The sequence below is a fragment of the Phragmites australis genome, chromosome 14, assembly GCF_958298935.1.
Source record: "Phragmites australis chromosome 14, lpPhrAust1.1, whole genome shotgun sequence".
NCBI classification, from domain to species: domain Eukaryota; kingdom Viridiplantae; phylum Streptophyta; class Magnoliopsida; order Poales; family Poaceae; genus Phragmites; species Phragmites australis.
The window spans coordinates 5,311,349-5,333,625 of NC_084934.1; the positions used below are offsets into that span (position 1 = coordinate 5,311,349).

At 43.1% G+C, this 22,277-nt stretch overlaps 3 protein-coding genes across 4 annotated transcripts; 1 reads left to right on the forward strand and 2 right to left on the reverse strand.

The window, feature by feature from the left end:
* The first annotated feature begins 5,647 nt into the window (after nucleotides 1-5,647).
* Nucleotides 5,648-8,626, forward strand: LOC133891285 (transcription factor UNE12-like). Of its 2 annotated transcripts, none has more exons than XM_062331994.1 (7): nucleotides 5,648-5,976; nucleotides 6,085-6,183; nucleotides 6,285-6,404; nucleotides 7,016-7,081; nucleotides 7,442-7,507; nucleotides 7,586-7,660; nucleotides 8,189-8,626. In XM_062331994.1, exons 1-7 carry the CDS (start codon nucleotides 5,791-5,793, stop codon nucleotides 8,417-8,419), a joined length of 843 nt encoding a protein of 280 aa, XP_062187978.1. In that variant the 5' UTR covers nucleotides 5,648-5,790; the 3' UTR covers nucleotides 8,420-8,626. The 2 variants fall into 2 exon arrangements, with proteins under 2 accessions (XP_062187978.1, XP_062187979.1); XM_062331995.1 differs by having other exon boundaries at nucleotides 8,192-8,626.
* A 5,637-nt stretch (nucleotides 8,627-14,263) lies between these two features.
* LOC133891741 (xylanase inhibitor protein 1-like) lies at nucleotides 14,264-15,409 on the reverse strand. The gene is given in 1 exon segment (XM_062332481.1): nucleotides 14,264-15,409. A coding segment is annotated over 1 exon segment (900 nt). The 5' UTR covers nucleotides 15,283-15,409; the 3' UTR covers nucleotides 14,264-14,382.
* A 4,273-nt stretch (nucleotides 15,410-19,682) lies between these two features.
* On the reverse strand, nucleotides 19,683-20,821 carry LOC133890013 (xylanase inhibitor protein 1-like). Its single transcript, XM_062330446.1, has one exon. It carries the CDS (start codon nucleotides 20,781-20,783, stop codon nucleotides 19,890-19,892), a length of 894 nt encoding a protein of 297 aa, XP_062186430.1. The 5' UTR covers nucleotides 20,784-20,821; the 3' UTR covers nucleotides 19,683-19,889.
* Nucleotides 20,822-22,277: the final 1,456 nt, after the last annotated feature.

Sequence of the window (22,277 nt, forward strand, 5' to 3'; positions counted from 1 at the left end):
CTCGATTCGCATGTAGGGATAAATTTGGTTGGCGAGGCCAACCATGTTTGCGCACGGTTGATAACTAACATAGATGTGATATAGTGATTGCAAGAGTTGAGTTCAGTTCTGATCAAAAGCCTTAGATTGTCAATATCAAGTCTTCACAAATTGACTTATTGTTACCTGCCAAAAGATCTGGCCAAACTCTCATCATCTGAAGTGTGCATACCAAGTCAACTAAGCAACTATTATTTTTTTAAGTAGAAGCAACTATTGTTATGTGGGTTTATATTTGTTGGCAGGTCTATTCCAAATAGAAAATAAAACACATCTCGTCAATGTTAGTCCAATACTTGTTAGTGCCCAATACAAACGGCGGTGTCTATGGGTGGACTTTCAGTTAATATAGGTATTTCAGTTTGGTTTTTTTGGTTTATAAAAATATTGGGTTATGAAAACTGGAAACCGGTATACCCTTAGAAATATATAAAAAATCAAACCTAATTGACCTATTTATTTTGGTTCAGTTTTTCGGATTCAAGTTCGCCGCACAAGCGACGAGCGGGAGAACAAGACCACGTGGGCGAGTAGCAAGGGGAAGGGCAGTGAGTTGTGGGCTGCAGTGGTTGTGAAATGGAAAGGGTTAGAGGGATCAAGGTAGAGCTTTGCATTGGGCTTATTTGGTTGGGGCCGAAGAGGTATTTTCTATATTGTATACATCTATTTGGTTTATTAGGTTAGTTCTGTTTTTGGAAGTTGAAAACCGAACTACAAATCGAAAATGGTTAATATCATTTGGTTAAACATTTGCACTCTATAATGTCTTGGTGATGTGCTTATTGTAAATGATGGTTGCATTGATCTTGGACATGTTGAGGCAACCAAATAGAAAACCGTAAACCGAACAAACTGCACAAAATCGGATACTTAGGTTTGGTTTGGTTTTAGATTATTTGTCCACCCCTAGGGATGTCTATTTGGAACACATCCTCCACAGTTGTCATTGTACGGCTCGCTCCCTCACCATACATGTCGTGCAACAGCGTCGTCTTTCTCCTCCTCTTCTTCACCTTCCGCATCGGATGCCAGTGATAAGGATGATGCTGACGACCTTGTTGGTGAGGAAGAGGGGCAGTGACATACTTTGTACTGTTGTAAGCACATTTATAAGTGTAAGGGAGAGAAAGTTGGGTTTAAATTAGAAAGTAGTCAAAGTAGGAGGTAATGAAATCAACTTGGTGTAATTGTGAATATATGACAAACCTTGTCAGACGATTGACAAGCATAGCTTTTGGTTGCTGATACATGCATGTAGAATAGTGATCTCAATAAGTAGGTGTCAGTGTAATAGATAAGGGGATGCCTTAGAAGGCGGGCCCCACACTGCCAAATATCAACTGACAGTAATATTTCCAAGACCACATGACTCATCGCGCGACCAGGGTGGGGCTCGTGTGACCAGCCCTTACTATTCATAGGGCAGGTATTCACCTAACTTGTCAAGACATATTTAATGTCATCCACTCAAGTATTTTTCTTCCCCATGCACCCCCTTTCGACAAGCGAGGTCATGGGCAGGTATAGTGGAGTAGTGACCCATCCCGTGAGCGTGATGATGTTCGATGATGGGACGGGACGTGTAGGACGACCAGAGTAGAGCGGGCATGCCTATCTGATATCATGATAGGATAGGGGTAGTTGGCTTCATTAGGGGTAGATCTACCATGACGTTTGGCACGATCTGTTTGTATATTTTCCTCTTTTCCTTACTATATAAAGGAAGGATGAGAATCCGAGAGGATATAGAGAACACTCTGTAACAAATTCACCCAATCCAAAAAAAAAAAAATACACATGTCATAGGGCTATTGTCCCATGGGAGGCCTGAATCTGGATAAATCCTTGTGTTATTGAGTTTGTTTGATACACACCCGCAAGAAACATAGATCAACACGCCTGTCTTCCGGTATACCCTGGATTCATTATCAGGGATCATCTCCCGATAGTTGGCATGCCAGGTAGGAGTGCGTTTTTTTGTGTTTTCTTTATATTTGGAAACTATGGCTGGGCTACCCATGTCCAGATTCATGACGGTCATAGAGTCACGGTTCAAGGATCCCAGCCATAGCAAGGTTTTCGTCATGGGTTATGACCTAGACGAGCCCAGTGTGCTCTAAGTATGGGACACCAAGATGCAGTCAGAGGATTTCGAGACCGAACGTGAAGTCTGCATGATGGACCATGTAGCCAAAGGCAGCAGAAACGTTCATGTCACGAGAATTGGAGGTTAGCCCCAGGCCGTAGGACAAGAGGGAAACCAGCCTAATGCCAAGCATGGAGGTGGTCCTAAATTATCCTAGCAACTACAATGCAACCTTGAGGAGCACCCACTCGAGGTTGAGACCTTGGCAACATCGTCTTCAAGGCTGTCGTGCCGCATGCGGAACACGAGCGCCAGGGGCTCCCCTGCTCACAATGTCTCACCGCTCCTCGGTCAGCACCTCGATTACGAGGCCATGAACCCCGTATAGAACCTGTAGACTGTGCGAGTACTTCTTAGAGAACCGCTAGTGGCGGTACCAGAGAGTTCACCAGTAGGGTTACGACTATGCGATCTCGCCCGGTGCCAGACCGTGGAAGCCGCCACCCCATCCGCCACCAGGAGTGGTCGAGGTGGTGGTCGGTAGGGTTCGCAGCGGACTCCGTAGCTGGAGGGAACCTATGCTTCCTTAGTAATAGGGAATACAAGGAGACCCCATTGTGTTAGGAAAATCCGCCCGCAGACCTGCGCGAATCGCTTTAACACCACGACCTCTGCAACATAATCCAGTGCCAGAGGACTACCCGAAAATAGGAGGATAGCACCTGGCGAGAGCAGAAAAGGGGCAAGCAGCTCTGCCACTCACCTCCGTCCCTTGACCAAGGTCGCAAGACCGTCGGTTCTCTCCCCGGTCTCATGAAATTGCCCATTGGCGAGCGGCTCCCCATTATGGGACGGGGTGTAACGCTTTCTCTGCTCAGCTGCGAGAGGTGCATTGACCGAACAAGTTTCGGCTGGTCCTAGCTGAAAATTACAACGGCTCGACCAACCAGGAGAAGTTTCTGCAGATCTACAACACTATGGTGCAGACCGCGAGAGGCGACAGGAAGGTCATGACGAACTATTTTCTAACCGTCCTGATCGGTTAGCTTCAGTCATGGCTCATGAACCTCCCCGTGGGTCAGTTCATTCTTTGTAAGACTTATGTGATCAGTTCGTCGCTAACTTTTAGGGAACTTATACATGGCCAAGGGTCGAAGATGACCTATACCAGGCTAGATAGCGGTATGACGAGTCGCTACGAGACTACATCCGAGGTTTTACTAGGGTGTACCTAGTTAAATCAGGTGCCACCTTTTCTGGTAGGGTGCATCCAATACTATTACTATCCTACTGATTAATAAAGCTCAAACTTTAGTTCTTAAAAAATACTATGCGTTTAAATATAGGACGTGGGCATGTCATTTCTTCCTAGCACCGTGACATAAGAACCATGGAATGTAAAGGGAAAATACGTTGCAATGATTGAGACCAAGAAAAAGTAATCCTAAATCTCTGCAGCATAAAACACGAATTGTTTAAGTATTACATCTTCTCTTATTCTATGTTCATCTAATAAAAACTCTTAAAATTTAAATAATTTATCCATTTTTTTCATCTACCCTCATCCTCTAGCCACCTTGACTTATTACCGGCTACAGATATAAGACTTGTTTTACTAATATAAATAAATAAAAAAATTATGAGAGAAATTAGTGGATAATCTTCTCTTGCTTGATGTTTCCATATTCAATATTTATATTTTCGTTACAATATATGTGCACTTAAAGCAACTCTAACCCATTCCCTATTTTTGATTTCCTATTCATTTAAATAGAAAATTCCCTATCCAGATTTCATTCCCTACTTTTTAGCGCATTCCAATCGATTCCCTAAATTTACCTCCCTATAATTCATTCACTTTAATTTTATTAATATCTTGTAACTAACAAATAACCGTTTCATATTTAAACGATATTATTTTCGACAGCTATATTTTCAATAGCTATATTTCCAACGGCTACATTTCCAACGGCTATATTTTCACCTCTATATATGCATATCCATTCACAACACGTGTGATTGTATGGTAGCTGCTCTTACAACTCATGGGTTTGTGTGGTAACCGCTCTTACAAATTCTTATAACACGTGTGCTTGTATGGTAACTGATCTTACAATACGTGTATTTATATAGTAACTGCTCTTACAAATTCTTACAACGCATGTACTTATGTGGTAACTGCTCTTACAAATCTTTATAACATGTGTGCTTATATGATAACTGTTCTTACCTATAAATACAACATTACAAATGAACTCACATAAAAAGACTGAAAATAATTTTAAAAATTAGTCCATCGCATAACAAGAATATTAGTAAATTTTTTCAGATTTTTGAAAATTTATCTAAGACACTAACAATTGTTAGAAGTTACAAAGTAGTCTTTTTTAGAGAATTTTAGTTTAAATTATACATATGTTTTTTAGATGAATCTAATTAAAATGGGTTGCACATAGATTATGAAATATATAAAAAAGTTCTAGAATTTTTAGAGTAACAGAAGACCACTGTTTTAAATAGATAAGATGTAAAGTAAAATTAGAGCTGATAAGTACGGTTCATAGCGGGTCCATTTGTCATCCAGTACTTTCTTCATAGCGAACGGTAGATAGCGAGCCTCTCCACTTGCTGGATGTGGCGAGCGAAGGTGAAGAATAGCAAACCGCTAAAATTAGGGAGTGGGTTGGAAGAGGTTTTGGTTTATAGGTAGGGAGTGGGATATGGAATAGGTTGGAGATGCTCTTAGGCCTACTCTAGCAGAGTCGGTATCCGTCGGCTGCATCCCTGTGTGCCACTGTGCCGACCAAATTTGAGCATCGGTAGTTTCTCTAGTAGCTACTATATCTACTGCTACAATGTTGCGGATCCAGTGCTATAATGTTGCGGATCCAGTGCTACAATGATGCAGTTACTCTAAATTTGCTAATTCTCTCTTCTGTCCGCATCAGTGTTCACAGATGATGACTATAGGCCCGAAATGAGTAGAAGAGTAATAGAAGGTAAGAAATATAGTAGTTGTTAGAGATGAAAAAAATAAAATATACTATAATAATATTAAAGGATACTGTAATAGTGTTATAGGTGATGAATTTTTAAATATCTGCTGAAGATAGTCTTAGTCTAGTAAAAAAGAAAGAGCTAATAAAGTTCTCACATTGCCCCCCGATTGCCGACATAATCGCCTGTGCTACCTCTGAGCATCTAAACCCAAACAAAGACCCTTACAGTATGTCTAACAGTTTCTCTTTATGGGTCATGTTCTCTTTGTGAAGAGATTTTATGTTTTTTTCAACGACTTTTCTTCACGCTTCTCTTCACTTTAGGATTCTCTCCTATTCCCTCAACTTCAAAAACTTTTCTTTCTCTTCATGATTCACTTCGAAGCAAAGTTATTAAAGATGAGAATGAAATAAAAAAATAAGAATGGAGCAAAGAATTAGAAAAAATAAAATGAAGAAAGTAGAGTTGGAGATGGTCACACGCCACTATATCTCTCTCTGCTTGGCTCGCACGGTCGCACTCGCACCCGGCCTCTACTAATAAGTTGAGAAACGCCAAACCCTTCCTGCGACTCCACTTCCCGAGCAAACCGATCGCTCCTCTCTTGTCGCGAGCCACCCGAAGCTTCGGACCCTGACGCGTGGGCCCCCTTCCCCTCGCCGGCCATGGCGGGGCAGCCGGCGCCCGGCGGCGCCGAGGACGACTTCCTCGAGCACTTCTTCGCCTTCCCCACTGCGGCCTCCGGCGCCGGGGGACACGCGGGCGCCGGCGCCGCCGTCCCCGGCGACAACCCCTTCCCGCTCGCCCTCAGCCTCGACGCCGCCGCCGAGGCCTCCGGAGGTGCCAAGCCGGTGAGCTCCCCGGGCCGCGCAAGTGAACTCAGTTGCCCCTGTTACCCCCCACCCGTCAAAGAGACCGTGCTTGTGAGTGCTGACTGAGGTGGTGGGTGTTCTTTGCAGGACCGGGATCCCGTGCAGCTCGCCGGCCTCTTCCCTCCGATGTTCTCCGGCGCCGGCGGCGTGCAGCAGACACACCTCCGCGCCGCGCCGCCTCCCCAGGTCGCAGCCCCAGCAGAGCAAATTTGTGTCCGAAGTGAAAGATTTTTTTCCTTGGTAATTCGGAGGCTGGCACTAATTCTTTAGTGTTCATTAACATGCAGATGTTCCATGCGCAGCCAAAGCCAGGCGAGGGAGCCATGGCGCCGCAGCCGCCCGCGCCGCTGGCGAAGGTGCGGGCGCGGCGGGGGCAGGCGACAGATCCCCACAGTATCGCTGAGAGGGTAATAGCTGAAAAATTCACCCTTGAAATTAAAATTGTTGCAGTTTAGGCTGCTTTTTCATCTTCTTGGTGCGGAATTTGTGGTTGCGGTAGTGAGTTGTGGCCACGAGATTTTGGGCGCCGTTTTCTGTTAGTAAGAAGGTATCGTTGGTCCTGAGTTTCTCTCAGGTTTAAGCTAGATTAGCGGATGTTGCCGTGCAAGTAATTGGAGTTTAAGGAAAAAGGTTGCTTTCTTAGCAGTTGTTGGGTGGCCGTTGTAGTGGAGGCATATGGTGTGCTGTTTAAGCATCATGAGCTGATCACTATAATCGTAATGATGTTGCATTGTATTGCAAGTGACAGTTCATACATCAAACTGGAACCTTGTTTGGTAGTGAATTTGCTATGATCACCAGAGAGGTATCTAATGATTGTGGTCTGAAGGTGTATACCTCTTGTGACTTCAGTATTGCATCATAAATAGCTGTTTATAAATGGAACTCCTCGCCTCTTGAGTTTTATATGCATTGACCCCCACATTATTTAGCTCAACTTACTATTTTTTCTTGAAGTTTTTGTCAATTCTTCGAGGTGTTTTAGCATTTTGTTGAACTTTTATCTATTCTAATGCAGCTAAGAAGAGAGAGAATAGCAGAAAGGATGAGGTCCTTGCAAGAATTGGTCCCCAACACAAACAAGGTAATAATTCATGCCATATTTCTACATGTCATCATGCGCTCCAAGGACTTGTGTTTTCACATGCCTCCCATGGATGCGACTTTTAGCAAGTGGTCGAGGCCTATGATGTCCTGACAGTAGAGTTTCTGGTTGTGCTTCTAGTTCTTTCGTCTAATGATCGTGACTCTCTTCAGAGCTGTTCACTATATTAGTGCATAACTATGCTCACTGCTATTATTATGCAACTTTGGTTGCACCCAATAGTTATCTATCTGAATGTTTTTGATCAACATATTATCCCTTAAAAACTGGCTATAGAGCTTCTTGTGAATCCAAAAAAGGTTAAACAGCAAGTTTGATGTATAACTTTAAACTATGCAGACAGATAGGGCAGCCATGCTAGACGAGATCCTTGACTATGTGAAGTTTCTCAGGCTTCAAGTAAAGGTAGATTTTACTATAGTTCTGTCTGTAGTATCAATGCTGTTGCCTATTTGATGCGGATAATTGTTTTGCAAATGTCAGGTTCTGAGTATGAGTAGACTGGGTGGTGCTGGTGCAGTTGCACAGTTGGTTGCTGATATTCCACTCTCAGTTAAGGTAACCCTCTGAAAACTGTAGAATTTTGCACTAGTAGGCAGTAACTCATGTTGAATTCATTTTCAATTAAAATGGTGGGGTTAGTTGCCAAAAATTAGTCACACTAGTTGCTAATGTTAACTGTACCAAGATATAACTATTCGCACTTGGGTTTGTTGCAAGAAATTGTTCGCATGTGTACACTTTTGGGTTTGCTTGTTCGGCACTCTAATGATTATTCAGTATTTATTAATGAGTTGACTAGTTGCAATATTTTTTGCTATTGTTTCTAAATCTGACAAGGAAATGCCCATTTCATTTTTATTGGTAGAACATAGGCCTGCTTTCATAGTGGACCGAACTTTCTTGAAAGCAGAAGTTTGACAATTTTGTACCCTCACAGCATGGACGCTCTGATAGTCTCATAGTAATATAACAGTGCAGTTATTCTTTCTTGGACAGTAATCATGTCCTGACTTGTGGTATTTTCCGTAAATCAGTTGCACCGTATCTTTTGGTCTCTAAACTGAATCTTGCCTGAACAACTAGGAGGAGGCAAGTGACAGTGGGAGCATACAACACATATGGGAAAAGTGGTCAACCGATGGAACAGAAAAGCAGGTAGCGAAGCTGATGGAAGAAGACATCGGGGCAGCGATGCAATTCCTCCAATCCAAAGCGCTATGCATGATGCCAATTTCGCTTGCAATGGCAATCTATGACACACAACTTCCACAGGAGGGGCACTCACTGAAGCCTGAACCCAATATATCTTCGTAGTATAGTAACAGCAACTTTAGTGTGCATTTCACCCCTAATACTACTAGGCATCGACATATCCAAAGTGTAAGATATACTGGGCGTTTCAATGTGCCAACAGTGAAGTAGGAAAAGACCTAAAAGATCATCTCCTCTCGAAGTAGTACCATTGGTATATGTTGTTCAAAACAGCTTTGATAGCAAGGATATGGTAAGCAATATTCTTCTCATGCTCCTATATCTTTCAATGCACCTATGAGTGCAAGTTATGGGTAGAGCTACCAAAGAGTTTGGCCTGCTCTCATGCTGTTTCCTTTTGGGTCTGTAGTGCACTAGCCATACACTTTGTGGTAGGGCCGGTCGCCTTTTTGGTAGTGGATGTTTGGACTAATGAAAGAGGCTGATGTATGTGTGTAAGGCTGCGCAAATGGTTGACAAAATTTGAAAGAATGTTGAGATGGAAGATGATGTTGACGGCGAATGGTGGCGTGATATCTTGTCTATTCTTCCAGAGTGGAAATGGAGGTTTTGGTCAATCGGGATCAAGCGTGCGATGATCTTGCTAGTGGGAGCGTGCTCCTCCTGGGCTCTACTTTTCTGTCTACAAGTCACACTCTTGATAAGAACTGCCTCTTAAAAGTTTAGCCTCTTTTGTACTGCTGGTTCATTCATGAAGCTATATATATTCCTCTAGGCTGACTTAACATGTGTTAACGATTCATACTGCCATCTTAGAGTGTGGGTAACAGCTATTGTTGCACTGTTCATTGCCGTCGATGGCAGGGTTTTCCTTCCAAGTTGCTGTCTTGAGTCGGCTAATCTGAATGTCACCGGTCATGTATATTTGACACTTCTGTGAAGCTTTAGCCCTTATTTTGTTGACGATGTTAAGTCTTAAGTGTCCCTAATCTTTTACCTGAAGGCGTTCTTGTCCTGATTTTTGCTCTCAACACCTGGTTCTAGTCATTACTGAAAGCTTGTTGTAAGGAGCTATTTGCAAGTAAGAGCTTGCGCCAGTGAATTTCTATCATATAATGCTTTATCTTAAAACCACTAGATTAAAAGTGGACAACACCTTTGATAAAAAGCTTCAATTATTCATCTTACCATGTATCCATATGGTTATTCTTGAGCTGCACATAAGCACTCTATTTGCCTGGTGAATCTTGTCAAGTTTATATCCATCGAGAGAGGGAGTTTCTTGGAAGCTGGTTATTTCATTTGTTTAACTTTTGCTCTCTATCCATAATTGCCTATTCTACATTGGAATATATGCAAACCTTGCTGGATATCCTCCCTGAAACCCACATATATCCTTTTGGCATTACCTACTCCTTGATACAACCCTATTACGGATATGAGTTCCACATGGCCATTGCACAAATTATCTAGAGCATTTGAGGCCTAGGAAGACTTGCTAGAGGATGAAGTAACAACTTAGGAGAAAACAAAAAATGCTACGCGAATCTAGGCACAGCACCATTCGGCACTAGCCTCGTGCGACACTGTTCTCAGATGCCTCGGGATATGTGCCTCCAACTTTCAGATAGTAATTGAAGACAAATCCAGATGATTTGTGCCAAGGGAGAAGCATGTTCAGTAAAGAAAAATCAAGGAAAAGCAAGATGAAGATTCAAGATACACTCCAAAGGTTCATCGAGTGTTGGGGAGTTTTGCAAATCAAATCAAGAGAATCAATGAAAGCACTGAGAAGAGAAGAAAACAAACAAAGGAAATAAAAGAAAGTGATTCATGAAGCAAGGAAAAAAGTTGGAGCTTTAAAGATCGCACATGGAGTTCATCGAGGACAAGTGCAATTTGGCTAAAACTCTATCGGTTCCAACCATGTATAATCCGGTAGCGCGGACATCATATATACGTTGAGATTACCCTTTGCCACCACTTGCACATGTCCACCTTTCTAAAGCATGCATTTCTCTTTGCCACTTGCACATGTCTAGTTTACTCTTTGCTTACGTGATCAACCCTTCCTTCAAGTCATGTTGTTGGAGTGCATAATGGCATCCATCTTGTGTAGACCTCCACATCATATAGTTATCTTCATCTTCAGCACTTGTATGATCACATCCCTTCTTTCCAAAGATAATATCTCCAACTAGATGTTAAAACTACATTTAGATTTAGAAGAGGAGATTTTTATAACACAACCTAAAGGTTTTGCTGCTCGTATAAAAGAGCATTTAGTTTGTTATTTGAAGAAATCTTTTTATGGTCTTAAACTCCTAGGCAGTGGTATAAGAGGTTTGATTGTTTTATGATTGCAAAACAACATCCTTGTAGTATTATGATAGTTGTGTTTACTTCAAATAATTTTCCAATGGATTTTTATTTATCTACTGCTCTGTGTTGATGATATGTTCATTGATTCTCATGATAAATCATTGATTGATCAGTTAAAGGCTCAACTTAGTTATGAATTCGAGATGAAAGATCTTGATCCTACAAAGAAAATTCTTAGCATGGAAATTCAGCGTGACCTCAAAGCTGATAATTGTAAGCCTGTTTCTATACACTTTGCTTCATATTTTAAGTTATCATCAAGTTAATGTTCTACTAATGAAGATGACAAAGATCACATGTCACGTGTTCCTTACGCCAATGTGGTTGGAAATCCCATGTATGCTATGATTTGTACTCGGCCAGATTTAGCTCATGCAATTAGTGTGGTTTGCATATTTACGCATAATACTGGCAAAAAAACATTGAAATGTTGTTAAGTGAATTTTTCATTATTTGAAATTACTTCTAATTTTGGCTCGATGTTTGATAGGAATAAGGTCAAGACAAATAATGTTATTGGGTTTGTTGATTTAAATTTATTCTGGTGATCTTGACAAAAAAAAATCTATTTCTGGATATATCTTCTCTCTGTGCGGTTCAGCCATCAGTTAGCAAGCATCACCTTAGTCTGTTATTGCTCTTTCTACTACTGAAGCAGAATATATTTGAGCTATTGAATTGCCAAGGAAGCTATTTTATTGCGATATCTAGTTTTTGAAGTTGGTATTCTATAGGGTATTAATATTGTTTATTATGATAGTCATATTACTATTTATTTGACCAATAATGATATATTTGATGACATGATCAAGCACATAAGCACCACTTTATTCGTGATATTGTTACTCAAGATCAAGTTATTGTCAGGAAGATAAATACTAAAGATAATCCTGCAGATATGCTTACCAAATCACTCTCAAATACTAAGTTCAAGTATTGCCTGGACTTAGTAGGTGTTCATGATGCTTATCATTCCTACAAGGTTTCGGAGACAATTTTTCAAGTGCATATTTATAGGGGTTTTGAATCAAGGGGAGGTTTGTTATGATATTATGTCTCAAAATACAAATAGATTCCTAGTTAGACGCACCCCAAATATGGTCTATAAATATGGATCACTTTTGTACCATGTACTTTGTACCATAATTAATAGAGATTGTCTTCTATAGTATTTTACCCTGATGGTTTTTTCCATGTTCAATCTCGTGTCTATCAGATCCATTTCCCAACAAGGCGCGTTAACTCCCAATAAGACGTGTTAACTGAAAATGAGGATATGCCATCCAAATTGGTGATTCTTCGATTCATCTCTCCTCTCTGGTTGCCTTTCTCGGTTGTGCAAATCCAACACTATCCGTGTGGGACGGAATTGGTGGAATCAGGCATGAGCGGTGCAATCGACGGCCATGGCCAGAGCAGCCAGAACTAGCATACGCCAGTTGAGGATGGTGTAGAACCGAGAATGACGACTAGAGGAAGGTGAATAGGCATCTTAACAAATTTCTTTCAAAATATATGATCTTTTTCTATTTTATCACCCAACGCACTTCACAAGAGAATCACAACAATGCACAACAAAAAACCAGCAAAAACTCGACAAAAAAGGTGCACTCAAAGGACACCAAAAAAATCCAACGAGAAGAGGGAATTCATTACTAAAAGCATTGTTCACTGAAACTTCTAGGTGAAATACGAAATGTCCAGGTTCCGGAAGTTATGAATGAAACTTCTGGGTCAGGGTTCTCTATCACGAAGTGACACTTCAATCCAGAAGTTCTGGGTTTGTATCAGAAGTTCCGGGTTGGACAGAACAGCAGCTCGAATTCAAAATCCATACATGCAAATCCAACAAAAGGTGGGTCTCATGGTTAGAATCGAACACTAGGTTCGACGACAAACTAATCCATAACTCACCTCTACACAAATCTTAAAACTTGAGAAGAATCACCCAAAGATCAACAAATGAACACCGGGTTAAGATAGTCTCCAAGTTAATAGATAGGAGATAAGGGAATTCAATATCTAATTGTGTACATTTGTATGTGAATTTTATGTCTCTAGCAACGAGAAGAACCACTCTAACAAGGTGATAAATTTTAGCTTAAGTATGAACATGAAAACTACAACCGAAGGACAAAAAAATTGTAAACTCGCAAGAGAACTAATAGAGGGAAACTAGAAGGAAGTGAATTCAAGCACAAACATTAATTTCATTTCTTGTAGAGGTCAGCTCTATTTTAGACAGATTACAGAATTTTTGCATGTAAAAGCTTATACCTAATATATAGGCTAAGAACTCTTGTCATTTTTCTCTAAAACCCTAACACAAGGGTTTTAAATGTGTGACCCAAGGGGCTCAGTTCACATTTCTCATATAGCCATACCCCTCTATTTGGTTTTTTAACCTCTAAGTTTCTTACCTTGTTCCTAAAATACCTCTCTCTTATAGTACACTCTCACCTACCATCAAGGGTATTTTGGTCTATTTTTTTCTCCATCTATTGAACGACTGTAGCGCCTTCATGACTTAGTTTCGTGTCATGCCAGCCTGCAGCATGTTAGGCCGAATGATTTTTTTGGGCCCGTCAGCCCGTGAAAAATTGGAAAAAAATCACAAAAATTTGTTTTCACTCGGAATCAAACACCCAACCTTCTATTTAGGAGTCAAACACACTACCATTGCACCACATATCCTATATGGTATTAGATCTAAACAAATTATATAAAATACTACAAAAATATGAACAGTTAAACAGGCCATGCCGTGCTGGTCCGTCGTGCCACGGCTCCAGCCCAGTCACAACCCAAGTCATCGTGCTGTGTCGGCTCAGCCCGTTAGCCGTCGTGCCGTGACGTGCCTGGGTCGGACCAAAATGGTCGTGCCTCGTGCCAACCCACTTGGCCATCTTTGGCCCTCTCCAACCAGCACGCTCAGGTCGCGAAAGCCGAGGATGGCACGGGTGGCACAGATGGCGAGGCCAATGCAGGCAGCGCAAAGAGCAAGGCCAAAAGGGGCGGCATGGATAGCGAGGCCCACCGGAGAGGGCGTCTTGCGTGAAGCAATTTGCGAGGAGAACGAACTAAGACCATCTCCAACCATATTCCTTTCATTTCGTTTCCTTCCCGATTTTCTTTCGTATTCCCATTCCTTTTATTTTCTCTCATCGCCAATAGCTTCCCTTCGAGGGGAATCGCGAAGGGAAATAAGAAAGAATCTCGTCCTGAAGAAAATGACCCTGAGAATCCCTTCGTGATAAAAACCGTGAAGAAAAACTATTAAAACGCTAAAAAAAAACAAAAATATCTTTACAACAGAATTTTCGTCCACAATAGAATTTTCATCCACAACGAGAATCCCTCGAACGTGATCTAACAACACAAGGACCCAGCAAGTTACGTTTTTCTCTTGCAGATTTACGGTGTTGCCTTTGTTTGTTTGGCCAAACCACTACGCATAGGCGAAATTATAAATCCGTGTCCAATCCTGTACAATTCGGGTACCCGAGCCCATACCTATTGGGAACCCGCAGGTACCAAACACACCGATCGCATTACCATCCCTAATAATAAGAACCAGTTATTCTTCACTTTATTTCTTTCTTACCAGCATAGTGATAAGTATAATTACTGTGCTGTGAGATAAACACATTACGTGGCTGGATGGAGATGAAGATGTCAACTCCTCAAGCATAGTACTTGACTATGCTGCTGTAGTTGGTCTGCTTGTCGTAGTAGCGGTCCCAGATCATGATGCCCCCGTAGTTCTCCGCCTTCTGCACGAACGGGGCGACGCCGTAGTAGACGTTCTTGGGGTGCACCCACCCGTGCGTCATCTCCGACGCCGTCAGCCCCACGTAGAACCGGGTCGCCGGGTACGCCGCCGTTCACTTCTCCCACGCCAGCTGCCAGTACGCCTCGCAGTTGCCGTTGTCGTAGATCCTGACGTGGACGCGCTCGAAGATCCCCGTCGCCAGCGCGCGCCCGAGGTAGCTGCTTGGCGGGAACGTGCACTGCGGCGTCGCCGTCAGGTGCAGCGGCTTCCCGGGGCCGCCGCGGATGTTGTGCTTCGCGAGCTCCAGCGCCAGCACGTCGTACCGATCCGCCGGCGTGCCGTGCTCCAGAAAGAGGTCGACGCCGTCGAGCCACGCGTCGCCGAAGGGGCGGTGGACGCCCTTCTTGGAGCCGCCGAAGTAGGAGTTCCAGAGGTGGTCGAAGAGGTCCAGCGCCGACTGGTTGGACGGGAGCGAGTAGTCGGTGCCGAAGCCCCCGATGGAGAGCGACACCGGGACTCCCTTCAACTGGCAGTGCTTGATGTCGTCGCCGATGCCGGCAATGGGGTGACCGGAGAGGTCGAGGCTGTACTTGCCGTTGCCGTAGACGTTGAGGAAGGACATGATGACCATGGTGTACATGCCGGAGTCGCAGGCCTCTCTGAGAGAGCCCTCGGCCTTGTTCCGGCCCCAGAAAACAGTCACCTGGCCGGTCTTCCCCGCGGCCGCGGCCGGGCCGGCGAGGAAACCTACGACGGAGGCAAGGGCCGCGAGGGCTAGGAGGGAGGCTACCCTCCGGCTTGCGTGGGCCATTATTGCTGGATCCACGATGGTTTCTTGTTACTCCTAGTTGCTTGATTAATGGTGTGAATAATCGACTCCACTATATATAAATTATTGTAGAGATCGAGAGAATTCCACAATGCAGCTAAGATCGTTGACCGGGGGGCAAGTTTTCAGCTAGCTTTTGATTCGATTCCTTCTCCGTGTGGAAGTGATCCACGGGAAAGTCTCCCATGGAGCTGACAGAGCATGCCTAGCATGAAGGACAGCTCACCAGGCTAATCAATATGCCGAACCGAAAACGACATGCATCAACGAAGGAGAAGCACGCGTCGTTCACGCATGGCGGCGCATTAGTTCTTGTGTTGACGACGCCAAGCAACCAGCTACGTGGTGTGGCCCCATGTGTGTCTCGCCTCTCGCGCACATGGTTTACGTTGTATCTTATCCACCGGATGACCAGGTGTGCAGCTGCATGCCACCTTGCTTCCTTTGTGCATTAGCTTTAGTTTGTCGGCCAAGTTAACAGTCCCTTATGCTGATTAAGTTTGCCGTTTCAACCTTCAAACATAAGAACCTTCTCGGTCCATAAAGTTTTACCATTTTTACTATCTACTCACTCTGACCCCAAATTATCTACTCACTCTGATCCTAATGTTTTAGCCTCTTCTACTATTTCCTAAATGTATGTCGTTCTAGGATTTAAATAAATGTAACTTTGCACTGTATGTTTCAGTTTTGTCCTTCGTTAATTCCATCGTTGTTTGAGTCCTTTTCGTGGTAACACCATAGTAATAAATTAATATTACTCCTCTATTGGTGTAGTTCATGGGAGTAAAGAGATAAAGATTTCACTAAATTAACTACACATTATTTACATGAGAGCAAATGAGGGTAGCATGATTATTTCACATGCTTTCTTAATTCTTGTGCTTAACTCTAAAACGATATATATTTAGGATCGGATGGAGTATAAAGATTGGAGTTGGTGGTGATAGTCAGTATGTCATCCCAACACTTCCAGATACGTGGGCCCATGAAGTCAGCCCCTTCCTCCATGCCACCACCTGTCTTCCCTCCCCTTTCTATTATGTCACCAACAATAGACATCAATCCCCCTCCACCCGATAGCACACAAGAGGGCACTTACAGGATCAACCTATTTCGCCTTGTGGCAACACCGCCGATCTCCATGCCTTCCCAAGTGTTGCGCTACACCTCCTCGCGTCGTCATTGTTGCCTTGCACCGCCACCTCTCCCTTGAGCCTCTTCCCATGGCAACAAGTAGCCTCCTAACCCTTCGCAAGTACTTGCCCTCTTCCTCCTCTGTTGTGCCGCATGCCGACCATGAAGACCCTAAGAGGCTAACCAACGTCGGAAGCTAGCCCTCAGCTTAGCGTAAGGAGGTTAGGGCAAGCGACAACCCTTAGGCGCTCGGAAGACGGGTGCGGACAGGGTGAGTGGAGTTTTTACAAACGGAGTGTTGAATATAGAAAAGGTTCATAGGTGAAGTATTTTAAAGGAATCTATGGCCTACTTATAGGGCATTCAGAATAGAGGTTTTTTAACAGTAATACATCCAAATGAAGGAAGCATGCCCAAAGTATATGTAGTGGATTGAGGACAACAACAAACTCAATGGCGAGCCTTAATTGGGGTACGGAAGTACATATCGCGGACGTGCGCATAGCGCAGTGGGAGCGCTCCATGGGAGGAGCCCGTGCGACGGGGGCTCGAGCCCTCGTTCTGCACCTGCCCCTGCCCTCCAATGAAGGGTGTGCATTTAGGGCCACACTTTTCAAAAAAAAAATGGATGTACATATCATATGTAATATTTGTAAATATCAATAGTTGTTAAAATTTTAGAATTACGTGTTGTATTCTCACTCAACAAACTATTCATACTCTTTTAGGTCTTTTCTCACTACCGTACTTCACCATCTCAAGGCTCGATTAGCTCCTGATGGCCTAAATATGCAACGTAGTTTGGTTATCGAACAATTTTGTTTAGCTATGTATACACCCATTGTTAAAATACTAGACCCGCCACTACTGCACAAACCCATAGTTTACATTCACCTACCTCACTCCCCACCTAGCACGGAAATGAATGATTTTATTGCAAGTGGTGTCGACCAGCAAATTACTACAAACAGCAGCAAAGCTACGTGGGTTCTGCCCCCTGCTATCCAAAACTTGCTTATCTACTTCTAAGCACATGCATTAAAAAGACAAATTACTTGTTAATCAGTTTGTGTATTGCATGGTTAATATCATTATATCTACTTCTTGTGCTTTTGTATATATAATTTCTCATGTTTCTTCCCTAATGTTCTGTTTCTTATGCATTATAGAGTACTATATATCTACCTCTCGTGCTTCTATATTTATAATTTCTCATGTTTCTTCCTTATATATTATAGAGTACTCTATACACTTCAAATTTGCAATTGTTCTAGTATAATAGTAAAGTTTTTGGGATCGAAATACGAGCAAAATCACTATTTTCCTTGCTACTTTGTTGATAGCATACGTAGACACGTAGTGATTAGCATGACAACTTGGTCCCTCTTGCCTTTTGCTTAAGCTCCGCCCACTATGTGAAAAACAGATAAAAGAGACGAAATTAATGACGGATCATAATATGACTCGTCACTTATGATAATAGTTACAAGTCATAGTTATTACTCGTCACTTATTACCGGTCATAAATGATGGGTCATCCTTAGCCAGGCATAAGTGATAGGTCAAGTTGTGACCCGTCAGTAATGATCAACACATCAGTGATGGGTTATCCTAGAGAGTCATTAGTGATGGGTCAAGTTGTGATCCATCTAACGACTAGTTTGATAAAATAGAGCAAGTGAAGAAATTTTAATTAATCAATCATTAGATTTATTATTCAACCAGTTTCCTATCCCAACTTAATTTTTTTCTTATATAGTAAATATGTATATAGCATGATGCTATAAATTTTTTTATTTTATTTTCTTTTATTTTTTCTCACCTCAGCAACACGAGAATATGAACCATTGTATATTTTTGCTTAAGTTTGATGTAAGGGATGAGAGCTATGGACATAAACGCGCATTCTGAAAATGATGCAGAAACTCCAGAGGGCAAGAACTCAATCTTTTAGGTCATTTTTGACCTCAAAAAATTCATCGAACCTGACAAAATCAAAGGGTAACGAATGTAATTTTTTCTGTAGTGTATGTAGAGTAAAAAAAACATCGAAATCAGAATCCATATGGAAAAACTATACCTATTTTATCGAAGGTCACTCTAAATCACCTATCAAATTACAATTCGGCAAAAAAATAGTCATAAATAACAGGTTATGACCCGTTACTTATAACTATCCTAAGTGACAGGCCACGGTTATGACCCATCACTTATGACTTTTGGTAAAAAATGTTGAAAGGATAATAACAATTCGACAAAAAACTAGTCTTAAGTGACGAGTCATAACCGTGACTCGTCACAGAAGTGACGGACCTGTCACTTATGACCTTCGGCAAAAAATATTAAAAAGATAAAATATTCGGTTTTTTTCAGAATGCACGAAGGGTGAGGTGGTAAGGAACAACGCATATGAGCGGAGATCGCGAGTTCGATTTCTACAGAACGCAGAGTTTAAAAATAGTATGAAAATAGCATGTGACACGTGGTGAGTGATGATAGCTCCTGCGTTGAGATAACTCGAGTGAAAAAAATATTTTTTTAACTTAGACATTCATCAGTCATATGACCCGTCATTTATAACCTTCATTAGTAACAGATCAGATTATGATCCATCACCAATAATTTTATTGGTGACGGATTTTTACCTGTTATTTATGACTAATCATCAGTGATATATTTAAGTGACGAGTGCAGGACCTGTCACCTATAACAATTATCCTCTGTCACTTATAACCTTTTTTAGGACCTGTCACCTATAACGTTTATCCTCCATCACTTATGACTCTTCTTCACGTGGTGGCTACTGACTACACAGATTGTGTGTTTATCGGCTACCAGGTTTCTATAGTGTCCACCAGTCAATTACATATATGAATTTTACATGTGATGTAACAAAATTCCGCAAGAAATATCCTTCGAGAAGAGCTGCATGTCAACCAGATATATACATTAAAGCTATTATGCTTTTTTTAAAACTCTAATTAATAATACCTCCGTTCGTAGACGTATTGACTTCTTAGTAACAGAAAGCGTGTAGCCAAATCTTTCTAACTTTGACCACTAATTCTAAAATAATAATTTAGATGACTCATATGAAAAATAGTATAATTGGATTACTTATGAAAATAACATTCATAATATAATATTTTTGTATTTTATTGTTAATATTTGTAAAAAAGTAGAGATCAAAGTAGTATGTCGGCGATCGAGTCCATTCCAATTCCAGAGAAGAGTGACAAAGAAAGTGACGGAGCAGATAATAATAATTAAACCAACAACAATTAACCGTTTATTCTTGCACATGCCTCACTTTATTATTGCAAGCTCGCTAGCACTAGTAGCTACTTACAGTAAGATAAACAAACACATGCAGAGAGAGAGAGAGAGAGAGAGAGAGAGAGAACAGATGATACACAGAGAGTGAGGATGAGGCATGGATCGATGGATGGAGCTCAAGCCCATTCCTTGGCATAGCTGCTGTAGTTGGTCCGCTTGTCGTCGTACCGGTCCCAGATCATTATGCCGCCGTAGTTGGCCGCCTTCTGCACCACCGGGATCACGCCGTAGTAGAGGTTCTTGGGGTGCACGTAGCCGACCGTCTGCTCCGAGGCCGGCAGGCCCACGTAGATCTGGGCGGCCGGGTACGCCGCCGTCCACTTGTCCCACTCTCGCTGCCAGTCGGCGGCGCAGGACGGATCGCCGTAGAACCTGACGTGGATGCGCCCGAATAGCCCCGTGGCGAGCGCCCGCTCCACGCGCTGGTCTGGGTACGCGCACCGCGGCGTCGCCGTCAGTTGCACCGGCGTCCTGGCGCGGTAGGCTTTGTTGTAGCTCCAGAGGCACCTGGCCAGCTCATCGTAGTGGTCTGGCGAGCCATGCTCGATGAAGAAGTCGATGCCATCGACAGCCGCGTCGCCGAACGGGCGGGACACACCCCTGCGAGAGCCGGCGAGGTAGGCGTTCCACAGGTAGTCGGCGACGTCCGCCGCCGACTGGGAGGTCGGCAGGGAGTACTTGTTGCCAAAGCCTCCGATGGAGAGGAACACGAGGATGTTCTTGGACTGGCAGTGCTTGATGTCGTTGCCGATACCGGCGATGGGGTGGCCGGAGAGGTCGAGGCTGTACTTGCCGTGGCCGTAGACGTCGAGGAAGGACATGATGACAATGGTGTACATGCCAGAGTCGCAGGCCTCTCGGAGGGAGCCCTCGGCCTTGTTCCGGCCCCAGAAGACGGTCACCTGGCCGGTCTTCCCCGTGGCTGCGGCCGGGCCGGCGAGGAAGCCTACGACAGAGAGAAGAGCCGCGAGGGCTATGAGGGAGGTTGCCCTCCCGCTTGCGAGCGCCATTGATGGATGATTATTTCTTCTTATTTAATTATTGTCAGTACTGGCTTGCTTTTATACTATATTTGGTGTGTTCATCTTGGACTTCTCTAGCTTGGATAAACATGGAGGACACCTCACCAAGCTAATAAGCCGAACGACAACATGGGTCAATTGGTCAAACATCGTTTTCACGCCATGGCGATGCACATGTTTACATTGTATCTGATCTGTATCTTGTCCACTGGTCGACTAGGTGCTTCCTTTGTGCATTTTTTCTGCAAATTTCGTAACTTACAAATATAATTTCATACCATGTTTCAATTTGTTTTACAAATTTCGTAACTATTTTGTAAGTTACACCGGAGTGTTTCTATCCAGAAGTTAGAATAGAACAACCCACCGGATAGTCATGTGATGAGAGGAAGATACACACCGGAGCATTTCCACCAGAGAAGGTCGTAGCCGTGGAAGATCGAAGCAACATGCCGAAGGTCCAGTGATAAAACAAGGCTACACCGAACAATACACCGGAAAATAAATAGTGCAAAGAGGCAGAACAAAGTTCAAGGCATCGGATAGTCCGGTGATGTAGTGATGTACACCGGATACTTACCCCGGAGCAATTTACACAGAGAGGATGCAGTTGGCTCGGATACTAAATATATATTAACCGGATAGTCCGGTGATGAAGATGAAGTATGCACCGGAGTGTCCGACGTTCACAGAGGCTTGAGTGGGGGTTCTAATAGCTAGTTTGTGAGAGTGTACTCATCGGATGATTCGATGTTAGTACTATTGTTTTCACTGGATCATCCGGTGCTAACAACTATTTTGAGCCGTTGGGTTAACAGCTAGTGCGTGAATTTGAGGCTATAAATACCTCTCCATTTAGTCATTTGAGTGAGCTGGAGTCCTGAGAAGTTCATGTACACCTGAGAAGACATCCAAACCACCAAAGTGCTTAAAGTGATCATTCAAGGCAATTAAGCACACCATTAGAGAGTGTGTAGCTAGGTGATTGCTGCCTAGAGAGTGTGTAGCTAGGTGATTGCTGCCTAGAGAGTGGATCAAGAAGTGATCCAAGCTTATATCCCTTAGTACGTCGGCACCTTAGAGTCTTGGTGACTTACCGGCAAACTTGTTGACCCTCCGACTTAGTGTGGAGCGACAGCAAGACACGTGTACGGGGACGCGGAGACTCTTGCCTTGGTGGCTCAAGCTCCTAAGTGATCACGACGGTAAGGGACCGGAAGAGAGGCTTGTGGTGAGGCCTTACCTTGGTGGCTTAGTGGTTCATTCGGATTAAGATCTTGTCTTTGTGACTTGGTGGATCAATAGCCGTGACCAGTGCCGACCATGAGTATATCCTTGGTGGAGCTCCAACGTAGACTAAGGGTGACATTTATACCATCGATATCATAGTATAAAATCTCTTGTGCCGAGTTTGCTCTTTCTACCTTATTTACATTTCCGCATTTACTTTTTTGCAATTTACCTTCCTAGATAGATTGCAAG

What these genes read in the sequence shown, in the direction of transcription:
- LOC133890013 (XM_062330446.1), bottom strand. Translation starts at nt 20,783, where the DNA reads ATGGCGCTCGCAAGCGGGAGGGCAACCTCCCTCATAGCCCTCGCGGCT.
- LOC133891285 (XM_062331994.1), top strand. Translation starts at nt 5,791, where the DNA reads ATGGCGGGGCAGCCGGCGCCCGGCGGCGCCGAGGACGACTTCCTCGAG. An exon ending in CCCACAGTATCGCTGAGAGG is followed by an intron (nt 6,405 to 7,015) that starts GTAATAGCTGAA and finishes ATTCTAATGCAG; the next exon opens with CTAAGAAGAGAGAGAATAGC. An exon ending in TTCTCAGGCTTCAAGTAAAG is followed by an intron (nt 7,508 to 7,585) that starts GTAGATTTTACT and finishes TGCAAATGTCAG; the next exon opens with GTTCTGAGTATGAGTAGACT.